The sequence below is a fragment of the Liolophura sinensis genome, chromosome 7 (genome assembly GCF_032854445.1).
Source record: "Liolophura sinensis isolate JHLJ2023 chromosome 7, CUHK_Ljap_v2, whole genome shotgun sequence".
Lineage (NCBI taxonomy): Eukaryota > Metazoa > Mollusca > Polyplacophora > Chitonida > Chitonidae > Liolophura > Liolophura sinensis.
Window position 1 is genome coordinate 33,588,521 of NC_088301.1, and position 20,154 is coordinate 33,608,674.

Consider the following 20,154-nt stretch of genomic DNA (forward strand, 5'->3'; position numbering starts at 1 on the left):
TATGAAAAGTGGTAACAATTTTGTTAAACTTACCTCAGCACTAATGTAAAATAAATTAGACTTTCATGCCTCAAGATACAACTTTTTTAACACTTACAGACCCTTTCTGTTCATAAATCTCATGCAATGAGCAAAGTACACAGCAAAATTTTTTTTTTTCATTCTCATAATGACAACAAAACATGATAAGCCATACTCAGAAAAGCCATTTGAAGGATCAATGCTTCTCCTAGTATACTAAGAAACCATTCAAGATTATATATGTAACACAGAATGCAAAAAATACTTCCTCAACAATGTAATTCTTTAATACTCTTAACATGGTACAAGCCAATTTCAATTAATCAATCTCAATTCTTCCCCCTGGCACCTTACTCATATATTCTTCTAAATTTATGAAGATCACAACAAAATTTAGAAATTTCCATATGCATAATTATCAATATGCATAAACCATGTAGCATTTGAGAAAACTATGAACTGGTAGGTCTGTCACCACAATAAGTCAGTGTTGCAGCAAGAGGAGGTCACCAGAATAAGTCAACGGTGAAGCAACACCTTGTGACCAGAATAAGTCAATGGTGTAGTAATAGCATGCCATCAGCATAAGTCAATGGTATAGCAATTAGTCAATGGTGTAGCAACAGCATGTCACCAAAACAAGTCCATGGTGTAGCGCGAGCATGTAACCTGATACTAAAGTGAATGGTGTGACATGGTAAAGTGGACTCTAATGCTACAGATACTTGTGCACAAGGTATATTTCAATTTTATCCATACTTGTAAGTTCTACTATTATGTCAAGATAGCCTTTTTCTATAACACTACCTCAAATCAAAGCCTTTCACTTGTAATTCTGGTCTCCCTTTTAAGTAACCTGACCTATAAGAACACCTTACTACACATACTTGATAGATCACCTCCATTTCCCACAGCCATAACAGTGGTTTCACAGCTTACTGCTATGTCAAGAATGTGACCACTCATACTGAATTACTCCTAATAATTCCTTTCTATTGGTTGGAAGATAAAATGTGTTAATCTTGAGACAACAGGAAAAATGAATAAGAACCTTTTACATAATAATGCCAGAGTTCAACTTTAGCAATAATTCATCTCTCCCTGCGAAACAATATGTTGAAATTCCACATAAATGCAACATATTTCAAAATGGAAAACAAAGGACTAGTTGCAGGATACGTACAATTGCATACACAATATGTGTCATGTTTATATACAATGTATGTGTACCACAAAAAGATGTTTTACCACCGCATAACCTGAAAAATGATATATGCTTTTGCCAGAGAATAATGAAAAATCACAGTTTACGGTCATGATTTGAAAAGAGAGTGTGGCTGCCATGAGTTATTCCTTCGTCGTTTGGCTGAATAAGAGTCTGCATAATGGCCTCCAATGCCCTGAGAGTGCTGCCCTATGTAGTTTCCATCTGGGCTGACCTCAGGTGCTGGCAACAAACTGCTGTATGTACGCTTTTTTCCAATGGGTGTAGCCTGTAAGAGTGAAATTTCAACATGAAGCTTGGCTAACCATGAAACCCCAGACACACACCTCCCCCAGCTCTCTAAGTTACAAGGGACACATTTGTACATGTAACGTCCTAACCATGCCACTTTGGAAACACTGTTAACAAGAGCTAATGAACCACATACATGTATGAACTCTGAGCATCCCAAATTCTGGGCATTTTATTTTATAGTTTTTGTTAAGTTCAAATGTGCACATAGATAAACAATATGTTCTAGTCTTTAAATGACATACATCATCTTTTCAAATTGCAATGTAAGTTTAAACTTTAGTGGTGAAATTTGTTGAGGATGGAGTTTTGGTCATACTCTTTGAGAATCTTGTCTTAACAGCATGGAAGGACATGTAGGAAGTTTTACTCAACTCCTTACTATTAAAGATGTGGAAATAACAAAAAGGGTGAAATTTATCTAATTTTATAGTGTATAAATGTATACATATACAGCAGTCACATATCAATATTTAGTTTATAAATGAGGGACAAAAGAAATATTGCTCTTTGTACAATTGTATATCAGCTAAACCTGATTATTTTGCAGACCATATAATTTTTGGTCTGCACAATGCACTATGTCAGGAATTCAGTAATTTATAATATTTAATATGTACACACTGAATCAACAACGGATTATCCCCCTCATATTATTGAACTCTACATATGTGCAAACCCTGATCTCAATACTGGCAGTACTTTTTAATATACCTCCCTTAACATTTTGTTTAACATTGCTTTCTTTGTTATTGAACGACCCTTGGGTACGGCAAGCTAAAAAGGCTTGTCACATTATCTAGAAGACAATAACAATTAACCAGTTAATCTAACTTAATTACCAGAAATCAATCTTAACTCCACACATTTAGGATAACAATTTGCTTTGCCATGTTAAAATTTTTTTTATTTCATACAGTTGTTGTCTAAGAGGTATGAAACCATATATAGAAACAGACAGAAGCAATAAAATAGCTTTTGGGCGATGATGATCACCTATTCACTTTGGAGGGAGACATAGCATTGTTCTAGGAGTGGTTTAGACAACACAGAAGATTTTGAAACAGGACTCATTTCCCTCATTTTAAATTGCCAGCGACATGTATGAACCTTACACATCCAAAACAATTGTTAACGGCAGAAATGCTGAATTACTGAACTTATCTAGATCAATATCTAAAAACTAAATTGCATACCAAAAGGCCAGAAGTTTTGGAGCCCACAGTGCCTATGGCTTGGCGACTAGTAGGACCCTTATGCGGAGAAAATAGTTCACCCTGTAGACTCTGCGAAGAAGTGATTGTGACACATTTAGCACCATTGGCAGCATTAGTATGATGTACTAAGTGCAGCAGAAATACCTGTACAGCGGGGCTACAAATTTGCTATTACTACACAATGTGCAGTGTTATAATACTACATGAAGGATTATCCAAATTTTACTCAACTTCTTTTTTCCATAAGTAAATATTTGATTGATCAAAGATAAACTTGAAACAACCATGTCTTCAACAGAGTTCTTATTCAGCATAGGTACTGACTAACTACCAATTTAAAGCATCTGAAACAGTTTTAAATTTTGCTCATGTCTCTAGATACTCTGCTGTCAGTGATCCCATTTTCAGCAGGGATATTGTTTAGCAAAAGGTTAGCATGTATATCAAATTAGAAAAAACTATCCGAAGCAGTTTGGCTTCCACACACAGATAATGCTGTCTCTGTCATATATGTAGCTGCCATGATCTTACATATATGTGATTAAAAGACATCGTTAACCTTTATTAACCTTTCATAACATTATTTATGGTATTTAGGCTTCACTGTGCAATATTCTACTTATAATTCATATTTTGACTATCTTGGTTAAGTTAAGCATTGTTTTTAGCTGTAGGCCATCACAGTCTTGTAAATATAGTTTGTTGTCATACATGATGACTTGTATAATCTGTATAAAATTCTGAGGCCAGTTGCTTAAAAGTGTACAAAACGTTAAGCTAGGCTTAAATCTTAATACTGGTCTTGTTCTAATACAAAACCAATTGGACTAGTCTGCACTAAAGTTAATACTTAAGCTTAACTTGTATTACATTTTTGAACAGCTGCACCCTGATCCATATAAAGTTTACTTTACTTGTACTATAAAGTATGCTGAGTTCTGATTGAACATCATAAAACAAAATATTTCTTTTCAAAGTTATGGCACATTAAAATGTAATAACAAAATGATATCTATAATGTGAAGTAACACTTCATCAGCAAAGGATATCCTGACGTATAAATAATAAAGCTTACTAACATGTGGGACAGGGTCTGGAAGTAATGCTTGCTGCTTCATGGAGTTCTCCATCTTGCTGGACTGAAAAATAATGAAGCATTCTGAATTAGCTAAAAATATGATTGCTACCAAAATAAGATTTCAATAAGTATCATGTGTTCAATAACTGAATTTAAAAGCTACCTCACCTCCAAAGCCTTTGTGTTGAAAGAGAAGCGGTTAAATGATAAGGATTGTGACAGTCCTTAATTGGTTCCCTCAATCTACTGTGTCATGGGAATGTTGAAAATGTTAGGCAACCATTTTGCCATTACTTTACTTTACTACTTTATCTGTCTCTCCCTTTTCGAGAGACAGAAATGACATCTCTGTCCCTTAGGAACTTCCAAAGTTCACAACATTCAGATTCTCTATCTTCTTTATCACTCATCTGCTCTCAATTACTTCTTATGACACTTTTTTTCAGAGGCCCATGTTATAGTGAATGTGCCTAGCATTTTTGACAGGTCACATGATACAGTTGGACTTTTCCTACATTCAAATATATAAAAGAATAAATTTGAGACTCTAATATTACAGCATGATTTGCAAGTTTTGGGTATAACCCCCAGTCGACATTTAGCTTCATATAACACTATACTCTCAAATGTTTTTAGTGTCATTTCACCACAAGCAAATTATACTGAAACTATCTATATACACAGTGTAAACCTATACTTTTATACGTTTGAATGGCGAGCAACCTAAAATTTCACCCATTTAGCCAGAATCTTTCCAGAATCTAAGAGTTCTGTTTATCTTAGGAAGGTGTTTTGAGGTTAGCTTGGCAGGTAAACTGATATTCAACTGAGAAAATGTAAATTTCAGAACCAAAAGTATTATTTGTACTGCATTTCCCAATACAAAATGCTGTTTTTTGAGAAAAATTTTGGGTGATTTAACATAATTGTTGAAACTTGCTCTTTAAAAATGCAACAAATTAAAGAGGAATAACGTAAACTCTGGCTACTTTACCTGAAAACTATGAGAACCTATGCCCAGTGAGGAGCTGTTGTAGGAATTCGAATGGGACATTGGGTTTGGGAGCAATGGCTGTGGTTTGGTGACGTTATCAACTACATTTGTCTAAAAATCAATATAACCACAACAGTTTAGGTTTTACAGGCACAAAGTTCAAATTAGAAGTACATTGAATGGCAATAGAAGATTGTTCAAATTTGCATTAAAAAAGACAATGTTTTATTTCAAACTGTTTCTTTAATATTGCTACTGATATTAGGACACACTTCTGGACATACACATACATGTAGTGTTTTGCATTAATTTCTTTCTCAAAATATTTCAAAATCTTTAATCAAGATAAAAGAAATGTTTAGATTTACATAAAAAAATACATTTAGATACAGTAGACATCATACTATCTACACTTGACATTAAGCATGCATCTTCATGTATCTTTATAAATATTTACCTTGTTACCATGGTGACCCAGTTGTTCAAAGAGATTACTGTATGGATCAGGTAACAAGGGCTGTTGTTTTGAGAAGTTATTGGAGTTCGTCTGTAACAAGATAAATACACACATTTATGCACTATATAGTAATGTTTAAAGTGGAAGACAATACCTGAATAATGTTTATGTCAACTTAAAGACTACTATTCAAGGTATCTTAAACTGGCATTAAATATTTTTTTAGATTTTTTTTTCAACCCTGTAAAAGTCTAGTGAAACTTCGTCTTGATACAGTTTCAGCACGTCTCCCTTACTGACAGCCAGGTGACGTCACCTTTACTCTAGCTCTCTAGCGCCTAGGATATTTTCCGTATTATAGTCAAAGCCGCAGCTTATAGCAAATAAAAGTTGTGGACTTGGGCGATGAAGGTCCAAGTGATAAATAGCTTTCTCAGAAAAAGGACATACTGGCAAGATATTTCTTCTACTGCTTGAACTGTTGATACAGTAAGCCTGCTATATGATTTACACTTAATTTTAAGTAGCCTGCACATGCACGGCCTCAGGGTATTCCTGGTTCAAGTTGTAGCCTCCGGAGTGGTTGTGCTGGTGAGTTTGACCCCTATTAAATATTTACAAAATTACAATAGGATTGTTGTACAACTAGACTCATGCTCAATTTTGAAACAAATATAAATAAATCTAAGCGCCACTGAGGCTGATCTAGGCATTCAACTGTCACTGAGTTTTATGCTTCAGTTGTGTGAGAGTGGCTTCTAAGATGAAAGCGGTGCTGACCTAGATATCGCGGACATCAGAGAAAGCACTCTGGTTTGAACACAGCGTTTCGATAATTTTACTGTATTTTATATCAGAAACAGAAAAAAATCATCCCATCTATGCAAGAAAGACAGGCGAAAAATTTCAATTCCTCAATTCTCATATACTCAAGAAATGATATCATAAAATTTAATTAATTTTACGCATTGTCTGGTGAGATGCTGTCTTCTAATTCCCTTCAACCTTCAGCATCCCTAATGAATTTTTCAGTGACCTTGACATTTGTTATTTAGAAACTGATGAATAAACGGTAAAATGACCAACAAAAAATGTATTTGTATAATTTGAACATCGTGTCTTAGTAGGTCTAGTGTCTACTGAGGAAAAGAATGCGGTTTGGGCCAAGACAGTATGCTGCTGTCTGACATAATTTGTGATACTGTCGTTGAACATTACACGGCTTGTAAATCAACTAATTTGATGTCTGTGGTGGACCATGAATGATACATAAATGATGCCACAACACTGTGTGAATTCGCCCCTCCGCTTTACCTAACTAAATCATTGCAAACGATCTCAAAATGATGTCTTATGCAGTAGTCCTGTGTTATCTTATATCACTTCATGGAGTGAATGCTACGTCACAGCTTAGGATGTGCAATCTTCTTGACATCATAAAGGGAACTTCATGCAGTAAATCTTTTGCTGTGCTTTTCATCAAATAAAGGGAGCGGTATAGTATGATACTAGTACTTACTGTGTTACTGACTAAACTGCTGACATTTTGTGAACCAGATCCTTGAAAGATTGTGGGTAACAATGGAGGACGCTTTTGGATACAGGTGACCAGTGCCTATATATAAAGTAAACAAAGTAAAGCCATACTTAACTTTAGGTAGGCCCAGCTAAGAACACAATCATGTACATCACTCAAACATTTTGTTTATTTAAAAATCCTACAACTTTACAAGCAAACAAGATTTCTGAACATCAAAATGCACTGGTCAGGATACAGTTTCAACAGGCATGTAAGCCTAGGTATAACAGCACCTCAAGTTTAAAATCTCTATGTGAAGCCGTTCTGTATATAGGGTGTTGGAACCATGAAAAACCCATACACTAGGATAACAAAAAGGAAAGTAGAATCCATTTTCAGTTCTGCTTGAAGCTTCTTGGCCACTAAAAGATAAATAACCTTGAAAGCCTTAAGTGAAGCTGATCTGTAGATATAATGTTAATGCCAAAACAGTAATGCACAGGCAGACAATGCCAACTACAACTTTTTCATTAAGGTAGTCTGAGAGGTAACTATTTCCTAAGATTATTTCATTATGCAACCATATGCTTACATTTTTATTGACTTGTTCGCAGTTTTGTGACCTTAACATCTGGAATGGTGAAGGCAATAATGGAGGTGGTTTCTGGACAGTGCTGCTGGATGTCTATGAAAATAAGAAAACAACATGACATAAAATCTGATTATCTTGGCAACCTTTAAATAAAACCTTTTGTTAATGAATCAAATGCAAGTATGATTCCATTTACTTATTTATTTATTTGATTGCTGTTTTACACAGCAAAGCATTTCACTTATATGACGGCAGCAAGCATTATGGTGGGAGGAAAGTGTACAGAACCTGGCGAAACCCACAACCTTCCACAGGTTGCTGGCTAGACTTGCACTCACAGCATCCACATCTGTATAACACTTTATTTACCCAAAACTTGCTGACTGCTCTTTGTCTGCTGTGACGCTATACACAATTCACATGTCTGTCCACCACACATGAACTATTCTATATAAATCTTTTCAATGCATTCATATACATGTACACCATGTCAAACTAACTGTGATGATATAAAGCTGCCCATTGCCACTGTAATACTTTATGTACCCATCGCATGTATCACATACTGGTAATACTCCAGCCAATGGACATTATTTACGTGAAAGAACTGTTAATTTTACATTCTTGAACTGTGCTAAGCAGACAAATTTTGAGCCACAGAAAACACATTTACATTGTTAGTGACAAGACTGTGGATGTTTTGTGAGCCTGACATCTGGAATGGTGCTGGTAGCAATGGAGGTGGTTTCTGTACAGTACTGCTGGGTGTCTACAAAAGTGAAAAGAAGAAACTATGCAGATATTAACAGAACACCTCATGACAAATTCTGCACAAATCTTGATGCAACCCTTCTCAACTCAGCTGCATGCACATGGTCGTCACTCAATCACAAAGAATCTAACCCAATATTAACACAAGAGGTTACTTTTCATACTCTGTCCACCATTACTATGAAATCCACCTGTTTGGTAGAATCCTAGACATGAGGTTATAGTACTTGAGTCTGCAGGGGGCTAAACACACTCTTTCTCTGATGCATGCAGGAAAAATTGTTTTGTGTTGTTATCACAAAAAACAAAAAACATTTGCTAGGTGGCGCTGTTATTCACAGTCCTCTTCGAAGGAGTTAAAAATGCAAATAAGAAAAGTTGTGGGTGGTGCACAGCTCTGGTTAAAGAGCACCGCCATAGAAAACTTGGTTGTTCATGCAATTGCCTTTGTTCTGAGCCCAATTTTTTTTTCAGGGCATTATACACAAAAAAACATATCCCGGGATTTTGGCACTCATGTACATGTTTTGTGAGTAGTTAATTGATGTTATGCAAACTGGATACCTGGAAGGGTGCTGGTAACAAGGGATGGGCTTTGTGGACTTTGCCACTTGCTGTCTGAAAACAAATAGAAGAAGAACACTTAACTTTCCACCCAAAGTATTCATATAATGGACATTTTGACACTTATGGTGAATGGAGGCTGGTCATACACGTATTGCAGTTCTAAATTCAGAAGTCTACTAATCCACTGATTCAACTTGTAAGATTTAAGATTGCATTTCCTCATTATACAAAATATCATATTAAATGTGGCTATAGTGAAATAAACTTAAGCGTTCAGCACATCTCAATAAGCAGACTGATCAAAGTTGATGCCCTGGGTACCTCATTTTCAACCCCCTTGAACTATGCATAATTACACCATCACATGTTGTATCACAACTGAAAACTTCATAACAATTTATATAAACTATTTCAAAAAGTCTTACCTGTTGAGTGTAGTTGTTGATTTGACAGGTCTTATATACAGGAGGATTACTAAGTCCTGGTTCAGGTAACAAGGCTGACTTTTGATGATGAAAGTTGTGGACGCCATTCCCCTGTTCACTGCCAATCAAGTCTACACACTGATCATTCTGAGTGAAAGCAGGAACGTTATTATTCTGACAATGATCCACATTTGTGTTGTTGTTATTCTGTCCAATATGAAATGGTGGTGTGGAATTGCTGTAATTTCCAAGTAAACTGTTTCCGTTGGACACAGTACTGTTATTAGCATATGCCATGCTGTTGTTAGCATTGGTCGCTGGCATAAAACCCTTACTTCCAGAATACTGCGAAGCCAGTGTTTGTAAATTACGCAGGAAGTTCTCTTTACAGTCTTCTGTTGTGTTAGTTCTTTCACCGATTAATTGTGACTTTAACACTTGATGCATCTGTTTCTCCCAAGACCTATTTCCGTTATTTGCTTCATTGCTGCCAAAATAGTTTGAAGCATCACCCAGCAGACTGTTCCTTGGTTTTACCTGACTGTAAGCACCTGGTACTGATGGTGGAGCTGAAGGGCGATTATGCTGAATTGCTGCCACAATTTGCCCCAGATTTACTAAGGAGTTCATGTTTACATTCTTCAGGCTTCCTTCAGTAAAACTGCTCTGGTGTTCCCATGATGATGACAACTGATTCTCATCACAGCTGCCACCAGCTGACCTTTGACTTTCTGTGTTTCCATTTAGCTGTGACATGAGGTTCTGAACAAGAATTCTAGCCTGAGCTGTGAATGGATCACCAAGCAGAGATGGCTTTGTTCCAGACATGCCCTTCTACAGCAGAAAACAAAATACTACTCACTGCAAAAGCTCAGAAGTCAAGCACAGTTCTGGGAAAGTGACGGTATTTAATTTCTAACAACTGCAGTTCTAAATATGACGAATACCTTGTTGAATTCAAAAGCTAACAGCCCTAGACATAATAAACGTACCAAGAAACTAAGTAGTTTCGCCATTTTAATTGGGTAACATTTGTCAGCCAAATGATTAAAAGCCACTAAAAAACAAGTCCATCTTTGTTATAATTCAGAGGTCAGAAACTATATTCGGTTATATGAAATTTGCTACGCAATATGCAAAATGTGTGTACTTAAAATTCAAATACGTTTCAAGCAAGAACTTGGGTGCCACATCACAGTAATCAATATTATAATGATCTTATCATTTAAATTTACAAAAATTTGGAGCATTAATGAGTTAAACAGTTCAGTCTTTTCGCTGCTTAATTTGACAGTACAGGATATCAAGGCTGATGCATTAACAATGATACCCACCTGTGTCATGGAAGGCTGGAGTAGAGTCAGCAAATGTAACTGTGATAAATACAGAAATTCATATTAATACAAAGTATGGATAAATGCCTAATAAAAAAATAATTCCTTCAAGACTGTCATATCACATACTTTTTTTAAAGGCATTTTTTAACATACCCCTGGGAACAATCTTGAAATTAAAGGCAGTATATTTGTAGTCAAGGAGAGGAGCAGCAGCTAAATTAGCCTGTATATTTAGGCCTACTTCTAATTTAACTTGACTTTCAGATGTTTCCCATTCCAAAACCTTTCTAGTTTTTAGAACAATCAGATATAAACTGTAACACCTACACTTTACATGCAGCGAAATAACATCTGTTTGAAGTACATATTGTGTGATGATGAATTGTAAAACTATGAATGCTCTGCTCAGATACTTTTCTAGTTTATGTGCATTCAGGGGAGGTAAATCATTGTCTCCCATTGAACATCACCCTTAAAGACAGCACCACTGAAATTAGTTTCCCTTTCAGATTTCCCAAGACTTTGCAGGAAGCAGTTCTTTTTTATCAGCCATCAAATAAGACACCTTGGACATTACGTTTAAATGTTAAGGACTTTGTCATTAAAACATGTACTTAGCCATATTTATGTTTCTGATGTACATAAAAAACCACTGGCTTAAGACAGTATAATGGTTCTAAATTCTAAAGTAGGACTAAATTAAGTTGGAAAGATTATCTTGCAAATAGTACTTACAGCATCTGAGGTACTGGGGTTTGCCTGAATGGGCAAGTCTGCTTGACTGTGTAGTTGTAGAGCTAACATAGTAGCAAGTCCCAGCTGCAGATTGGGGTTCATCAGGGGATTCATCATAGAAGGGGCAGGGCCTAATAAACCTGTACACACACACAAAAACCATCTGTAGTTGGGTGTGTAATACCTGCCAATACCATTAACTAGTAACTCTGTAACAGTTTGTACTGAACTTTAACACGAATGTGAAGATTTTGAAATGAGGACAATGCATATGACTGCTACAGTTTGCGAAGATAGCTTTACATTCATGGGTCTACAATGGGTGTTCTGCAGCATCATGGACAGAATCATCTTTTTTCTTTCTTGAAGAAAATAATAACAACATTGATTTTAACTTTTTAAGCATGGGCGCATTTTTCTTTTTAACTTTCACGAGCTATTACATGACTGTTTGGCTTTTTTACTTACCCTGTCTGTTTGTCCCGTGGATCTGGTGAGTGTAGCCAGTCTGAAGCTCCTTCAGAGCTCTCTGCAGCTTTGGCATCACTGAAAACAGTAAACAAGAATTTGATTGACAAAGGCATCAGAAATAGAGTTAATCAAAATTCTGAATTGATTGTTAATTTTTAGTAAATATTAAAGTTTCACTCAATTTAAATCTGATCTACATCTACACAAAAGGTAACAATGAAGTTCTAACAATTTCTAAATTTCATGACAATAAATCTGCTCTAATAAGAGCGACTCAATTCTACCTATCAAACACCATGTCATATTATGGGCTGCAACAAACCAGGTGATGCAACTTCTACCAAGTAAAATTCTCTTAAAAGATCTCTTAAAAGTGATTCGCAGGTACCTTAATTCCTCAACCTTTTCACATATGAAAGAGCATTTTTCAGTGCAATTTATGCACATTTTTAATTTGATTTTGGAAATAAAACTTCATTGGCTGGATTGTCCACTTTCAGGACTTCACAAAAAGTATAATTTTATCAGTCTACACAGTATAACGCCTTCAGATTATGAATAAACACCTTGCAAACAAGTGAAAAGGTTGAAGAATTACAATAGTGATAATACTCTTCCAGCTTTCACTCATGTGGGACAACAGAATATATCAGTATCAATGCAAGCCATTGTTTAAACGCTCAGTAGTTTGCATATGATCTGATTTTAAATTGCATTGCAGAGAATAAACTGGGTATTTATGGAGAAAATCCACATCTGCTAATTAAATAAAATTTGACAACAATAGACGAAATTACTACCTTTTAGCAGACTCATATAGTATGATTCTCAGGTTTAAAAACAATACACTTTTAGCAATTTTATTGCCACTTTTGAACAATAACAAATGCACAGACGAGGCTGATATTTTGTGCAGGGTAATTGTTCCTACTATTCTAAAGTAATAGCCCTTGATTGGAATAGATTTGTGCTGACTGATGCCAAAAGTCTCCAGTATAGTCTCTTTAATAGTCTTGTTTGAATCAAACAAGATATATACAGCGCAAAAGTTTGTAAAGGGAAATGGTACGATAACAATGAAGTTCAGATAAGAGTATAATTACAAGATAAAGTAAGATAATGCTATACAATGAAGACACATTTCCAGCCCAAATTCTCAAAAGATTTTAGTACAACGTGAAATTTGCAGCACATGAAGTGCATGCACCAAGAAAATCCATCACAAATCTATCCCTTATGAACCTTTCATAAATAGATGCATTTCTGTTAAAACAGGTATATATGTATACAGAATATCTTTGTTATAAAAGAGCAATTCAACTTTACACTTACAACGTGGTTGTCTGAATGTGAGGGATTTCATCAACGGGGAATTAACAAGCGTCTCATTCAGAAAAACAGGGTTTGGTAGCAGACCGGACTTGTGCGTACTGCCTGTAACTCCCTTTGTTGTGGAAGCCTCCTGAATGATACAAAAATGATTCCTCAAAGTTAATCATAAATCCTTTGCATTTTCAGCAGAGCAAGGACCATCTAAATCAATAAACTAAAATTTTACTCCAGGCATGAGGATATGTTTAAATGCCTGAAATTCAATTAAAAATGTAGAGTATCCTAAATCTCAACCTTTTCGCATATGAATAAGCAACTTTCAGTTCAATTTATGCTCATTTTTAGCTTTATTTTGGAGACAAAACAACATTGGTTGGATTGGCCAGTTTCAGGGCTTCACAAAAGGTAAATTTTATCAGTCAACACAGACTAATGTGTTCAGAATATGCTTGAATAAACACCTTGCAAACATGTGAAAAGGTTGAAGAAATATAGTATATATGGCTCTACCTAAATACACACACTTCAGAAGACTGGGATTGTTTTCTATTTCCTATCTTGCAAGGAGAGAGTGAAATCAAACTGAAAATTCACATACTTCTCACCATGTCCACAGTAATTTCAAACACATTTATTTCTTTGACTGTTGTTTAGTGCCAACCTTATACTCTTCGCTTATACCATGGCAGATTACTACTGTGGAGGAATATCCGGAGAAAATCAACAGTGAACTTATCCACATGTGGCATATATGCATGCACACTACATTGGTGGAAGACAATTGATTGCACGAATGGCCACACTAGCATATTCAATCGCTTAGTGTCCCCAAGGGCCCACAAGTGGTGAGAGTGGCGGAATCTATAAACTTCCTGTTCAAGGCTGGTTTTCACTGCCATCTCGTGAATTTCAAGCATAGAATATAACAATATAGATGTCTCTGAAATTAGATATATTAGTGGTTCGAAAAATGTTGATGAACTGGGAAACTCATTATAATGGTTGAAAGCTGAATATTCCTAAGGCCTGCAAGATGTTGCCACTGTTGGATGTTAATAGTGATGAGTGACAATGTTCACTATAAGCCCAATCAACATTTCAGGAGTCTCCAAATTTCATACAGATTTAGGCAAGACAAGGTGGGGGCTCTCATACTACCGGGGCTAAGAGACGTGATTTTACCGTATTTTTTCTATAATTTCGTGCGATCTCGAACATCCCCGATCCAACACCCAGGTATTTAACTTTCTGAGAACGCCGCCTATGGGAGTGGCTGATAGGTGTTTACACAAACTAAGCAGATCATAGCTCTCTAACTCAACCTATCACCTGTATAGCTGTGCTGCCCATCACACAGTTCTCAAGTTCTCATATGAGTAGGCGCAAGGCTTTGATGTTGAGTTACGGTATGTTAGGTGCTTATGGTGTTGAGCCGACAGGTAGATAAATTTTCAGTTTAGGAACAACCTTGAAATCACTTTTGACCTGTGTTAGTTTGTGACAGCCCACACTTTGTCTTGCTTGTATCTGCATGAGCTCGCTAGACTCCTGAAATGCTAATTGAGCTTATTGCCGTGTTATCCAACTGCAGTAGATTATAAGGGGTTTAAAGATTCATTATCAACCTTAGTTCTGCAGAAGAAACCAGTTAAATATTCCTCGTTTAACCACTCCGATAATTCTTCACTATTTTAAGACAAAAATTATTCTTAAAAAAATTATAAACACATACTAACCTTTCGAGAAATGAAGCGATTATAAATATCAATGGCAGTCTTTCCTACAAGACAATAGGATATGGAAATAGGTGATCCCTTCACTCTTGATCCATCAAGATGGTGACGAGTTTGTGAGGCCACATCGTGGTCGGTATACTCAACAATAGCTATTCCTAATGATGTTTCATTGTCTTTGACAAGAATCTGTGAAGATAAAGAATTAGACAAGTCTCTGACTAAACAGTTGAACTGTCTAAAGCAACAAGTACTATCGATGTCATTTATTTGAACCCAGGCCACTTTGTTCTGCTTCAAAGATTTGCTGGGCGGTGTGCCAAGCCATTTTCTTAGTCACTGATAAACCTAACCCTTCCCACAGTGACAAATAAACCTGGATATGGCATACAACAGAGAAAATGAAATCCTGCTGAAACATATCTTAACTGTGTACTGAAAGCCTATTACATTGTAGAGCGTCCGCTTCGGGACCGGTAGATCCAGGATCAATCCTTGGTCGAGTCACACCTAAGACTTTAAAAGAGGAAGTTGTAACTTCCTCGCTTGGCGTTCAGCATGAAGGGGATAGTGCAACGACTGGTTGACCCGTATCAGTATAATGGCTCGGGCGGGGCAGCTTACTTGCCTTCGGTAAGTCGTCTCAGTGATGCAGCACTAAATAAAAGAGCGGTGGAAATCCGTCCTGCAACAAGGAGGCACATTACACGTGCATGCACCCTAATGATTCCTTCGTCGTCATATGACTGAAAAATTGTTGAGTACGACGTTAAACCCCAAGCACTCACTCACTCACCCTATTACATTGAGGAGGGAGATATTGACCATGACATTGTATTTTTATGCTAAGTCACTAGAAAAAGCGATGAGAACTTACTCGACAGTACGCTGGATTGGCAAACAAGCTAAAAATATCTCGCAGATGACAATCATCTCGAAAATCCTCAGGAAGATTTTCTACCAACAGGCAACGTGAATTCAGCTGATTGTAGTTTGCTTGATTTCCGCAGATAAAATCACACTGAATTGTGGACTGGTCAACAGTTTTCCAGTCAAGTTCCTCTCTGGCAGGTATGGACTTCTCTCGATTCACACAATATTCAACAAACCCATAGCCTTTGCTCTCACCTACAACATTGCCATTTAGTCATTATAACCTTCTTTAAGTATATTTAAACCAACTTGGATACTGCAGATGCTTTTTTATTTGCGTGGTACTAACATTCGCGGATATAATTTCTGCCGTTGAATATAAAACCCATGTAAGTAATTTAATAATGTAGCATGTGTCACAGTTATAAATTCATTAACAAGCACTACAGTATAACACTTTTTCAAACACTTTAATTAGAAATACATAATTCGAATGTATTCAGGCTTTCACAAATCCAGCTTAATTGATTGTCAGTTAATCTTGATATTTTAAGGAAGCTTAGCTCTGTCTAAGTATTGCCACATTACGACGTCGTGTTTGTTGTTGATTTATTGATGCGGTTAAAGACATACAAATCGATAATTTGTATTGGGCGTGTGTACGTGATACGATATACATATGATGAGAGAGGGTGTTTTTTATCGACCGTAATTGATTTCCAGTTGGATCACCTTTCCAATGTGTCCGATACATCGCTTTGGGGTTTCCGCACTTCAAACTTCCTTTTCATAATGACGATTTCTAAGAAATTTACTCAAATCTGTCACAGTTCACTTAAAGTTTCACTCACACTGCTGTTGCATGAGAATTAAACAGTGGGATTTATTTACATAACATCTAATCCTTTGTCGTCTCCCAGAGTAAGTGACATGAATATTTGCTCACACAGCAGGTAAGGGCTTCGTCTTATAAAGATTAAAAGCTTAGGAGGATTAACTTCCTTTGTCTGATCAAGTTACTGTAATGTATGGAATTTTTGTCACATCTTACAGGTACAAACAAGTTTAAATGATAACATGTTACTTGAATGCTGGAGACGTTTTATTACTTGACATTTCTATCTTGAAAAGTGATTTCCGTTTATCAGTTGTCCAAAAATTCTGTTAAGATCTGTGAAAGTTGATTCCTGCAAGTGTCTTCTTACCAAATCTGCGAAAGTTTATGACCGCAAATAAAAAGGCATTTACAGTATTTGACTCAATTTAAATAGAATACTTAATTATTAGGAATGCTGTCCAGTTGAAAAAATTAGATTTTAGAAGAAAGAATGTTTGAAAGAATGAATTCTCTTAAGAATGTCATTTATAAGATATGAAAATAGCTGTTAATGCGCTAATCTAATTAAAAGAAGAACTGAATCCAACTTGACTAATTGGAATCTGCAATTAAATGGAACTTTCAAATTTTCTATAATTCTACTATTTTCTATTATCAATATCTGCACATCAAGTTTTAGTTAAATCTGATCAGTAGTTCTGCACAAGCATGCTGAAACATGATGGCACAGCACACGGTGGCAAAATAAGGTCTTGCATAAGTTTTTATAAAAGCTAACATCTTACATATGTCACCAACAGCTTTTGTCTAATATGAAAAATTGAGCTGAGACAGAATAAAGAAGACAGAAATAAATACAATAAATTGCAATAGTTCAAACAAAAACAATAAGCTTCCAGTTTTCAGACTGTAAATCTAACTACATGGACTAGATCACTGGCATAACAAGAAAGGTGACAGTCATATTAGTAATGTGCAAAGGAACAACAGAACTACAACTTCCAACAAGCCAACTTCAATGAGTGCCAAGCTGGTACTGGTACCGACATTACCTATAAACTCATCTCTCATCAAGAAGGACTTTTCAACTGGGCCATATGTGGATACAAGAGCTTCAAATTTACTCTCCGTGAAATCACTAGGTAAGTGAGCCACACAAAGAAGTCGATCACTTGGATAGAAAGATACAGACACTTCTGTGTTGAGCAGATGCTTCTTATCCAATGCTGAGGCAATTTCTATGGCTTTTTCACCCTCTTGTAACGTGACAATGGCTGAAACAATAGACACTGATTTGTGTTCAAGGGAAAATGACTCTCGTGTCATGTGAGAAAATTATCTCTGAATGGGCCGTGGTACATGTATACATGTAAATGTTTTTAGTACAACCATACCATTCAATGCAATTCTTGTGGTTGAAATAAATCTGAATTAAACATGTATACCATCAACTCAAAAACATAATTCTTTTAAAAATTAATGCAAAATTACATGCTATTACTTGAACAACAACGGTCCTAAGATGTGGTATACTTACCATGCCTAGATTTCTTACTAATGGTGATGTTGCTCACTGGATGATCACCCATAAATTCCTTCACCTCCTGAATTATAAAAAAAACACATTTTATTGAAAACTGCATGAATCACTCCTGTTTTGCTGGAACTATCGATTCATAAAATCGGTTAAAAATCTTCTGTCTTCACTAGTTATTTGGACATGCACAGAACAGCCAGTTGAGAGCAGCTTTGCACATGTTCTGTTTCATCTTTGAAATGTTATGAGCGTATCCAGGGAAGATGGCAGAAATGATCTGGGAAGGTATACCTTGGAAGTCTTCATAGTAGTAATACACCTATACAAAACCAAGTCAGCCAAGAAAGGTGTTTTGAGGTTTTGCATGGAACATGGGATGATATTGTACAGGAAAATTCTTTCCTTTAGTTTCAACACCAAGAAAAATATTTTGTCACATTTATTTGCCTCAAAAAATGTACTTTTTGCGGGCGGAATTTTGGGTCACTTAGGGTAGTTGGTGTCACTTTCAGAATACACAAAACATCCTGGCTACAGATTGCAACATGAGCAATTGTTATCAGTAAAGAAACAGTAATCTATTGACCAGTCGTTCAGGCTAATTTCAAGCTATCCAGAAATACATATGTCAAGATTTGATTAAAACATTCTCTTGGTTTGGGAACCATTCCTTAATGCAAAAAATATACCTGAAAGTAAATTAAATTGTAGCATGTCATATATTTCTGGACAACCTGAAATATGCATTATTCTACGCTCCTTTTGGATCTGTATGTTTTGTGGATTGACATAGGGTAGTTTTTGTGTAATAGCAGAAGTCCATTACCTTAAGGTATGCAACTTCCCTCTAGCTAGTCTATAACATATTATGTGATGCTTCTGCGCATAAATGTATTATTTGTCTCCCTACTGCGCAGCAAATGTTTGAGAAACGGCTGATGCATGGTGGGAAAAAAAGTAGATTACTGCTTAATTCTATTATGCCTTGGACTTTCCTACCATATGTATATCGAACTAAGACAACAGCAATAATGTCTTGTGACGTGATGTTACAGGATGTGTACAGAATAAAAAAAAAATGACTTCCCTTCAGCATGCCCTAGCAATTAAGTTTGTTTTTGTATGTTTCACAGTTTAAAATTTATGTTACACTTTAAGGGGGAAAGTCTTCTTGGAAAACAACTCCAAAGTGTGCTCAAATGTGGATATTTAGCACTATTTCTGACTGTTGATTGCGCAGGTTATTGGCTTATCAGCCAAAAGATTTGCATTCAGAAAAGCATGTCACCGGTTATATGTCTACCGACCGAATGAATATCAAAAATATAGAATATGAAGAGAGTACATTTATTGAGTTAAATTACCTCACTCCACAACTAGTGAGAATCAGTGGTTATTCTGACATTCCCACAGTAGCAAAATCCATAACATACACTCTCACTGACACTGAATGAAAGTCCATAGTTTGCCTTTGCTTTGATAAAAGGTGATTGCTTTCTTAGTTAAGGTGATTTCTTGTAGCGCAAGCTGCATAAAGTCGAACAAAAAGCATAGCGAAGAGAATCTGATGATCTTTCAATCACCATGTGAGCTGATTCTGACACCCCACTCGATTGACAGTAGTTACCTCATAAGAACAAGGAGGGACATTTCTCACAACGATTTTCCTGTCTTTGTAAAATTCTTTCCGTGAACGCTGTAGCAGTGTTGTTAGTTCAGAGGTGGCGCTCTCAGGAGATAAAATCGTCTTTTCATTTAGATGATGTTGTCTATCGTGGTCGTTTTTACTTGCCACTGACACAAAACTTTGTGAATTCTGTGTTTTTCCGCTGTCCATCTGTTGTTGCCCAATGTCCATGGTGGCTGCCATTTTGTAGTTTGAATCAAAGCTCCCAGGATGCACTGCGATCACGACGTGGTTGGCCTTGTGGTACAATACATCATGAGAATAAAGTTAACTTTCTACGATTAACCTCGTGGAATTAGCATGCTCTTGTCACGCTCCGGCACATCTAATATGTATTAAGCAAGCCATTCATCCATAAAATCCGAATAAACAATCTGTAATACTTGATTTGTTTAAAACAACTTGGCCTGGAATGACCTAATTTTCTAACTCTGGTGTCCCCATTTATACCAGT

At 36.2% G+C, this 20,154-nt stretch overlaps 1 protein-coding gene across 2 annotated transcripts; it reads right to left on the bottom strand.

Annotated features, from left to right (window-relative positions):
- Window positions 1-1,326: 1,326 nt before the first annotated feature.
- Window positions 1,327-19,864, bottom strand: LOC135471348 (uncharacterized). 2 transcript variants are annotated; one of them, XM_064750552.1, is made up of 19 exons: window positions 19,641-19,864; window positions 18,014-18,080; window positions 17,529-17,750; window positions 15,643-15,893; window positions 14,769-14,954; window positions 13,033-13,162; window positions 11,698-11,775; window positions 11,230-11,369; window positions 10,492-10,530; window positions 9,158-9,991; window positions 8,730-8,783; window positions 8,068-8,163; window positions 7,395-7,487; window positions 6,803-6,898; window positions 5,284-5,373; window positions 4,827-4,937; window positions 3,834-3,893; window positions 2,734-2,823; window positions 1,327-1,514 (listed from the first exon to the last, which is right to left on the bottom strand). In XM_064750552.1, exons 1-19 carry the CDS (start codon window positions 19,848-19,850, stop codon window positions 1,335-1,337), a joined length of 3,027 nt encoding a protein of 1,008 aa, XP_064606622.1. In that variant the 5' UTR covers window positions 19,851-19,864; the 3' UTR covers window positions 1,327-1,334. The 2 variants fall into 2 exon arrangements, with proteins under 2 accessions (XP_064606622.1, XP_064606623.1); XM_064750553.1 differs by lacking the exon at window positions 2,734-2,823.
- Window positions 19,865-20,154: the final 290 nt, after the last annotated feature.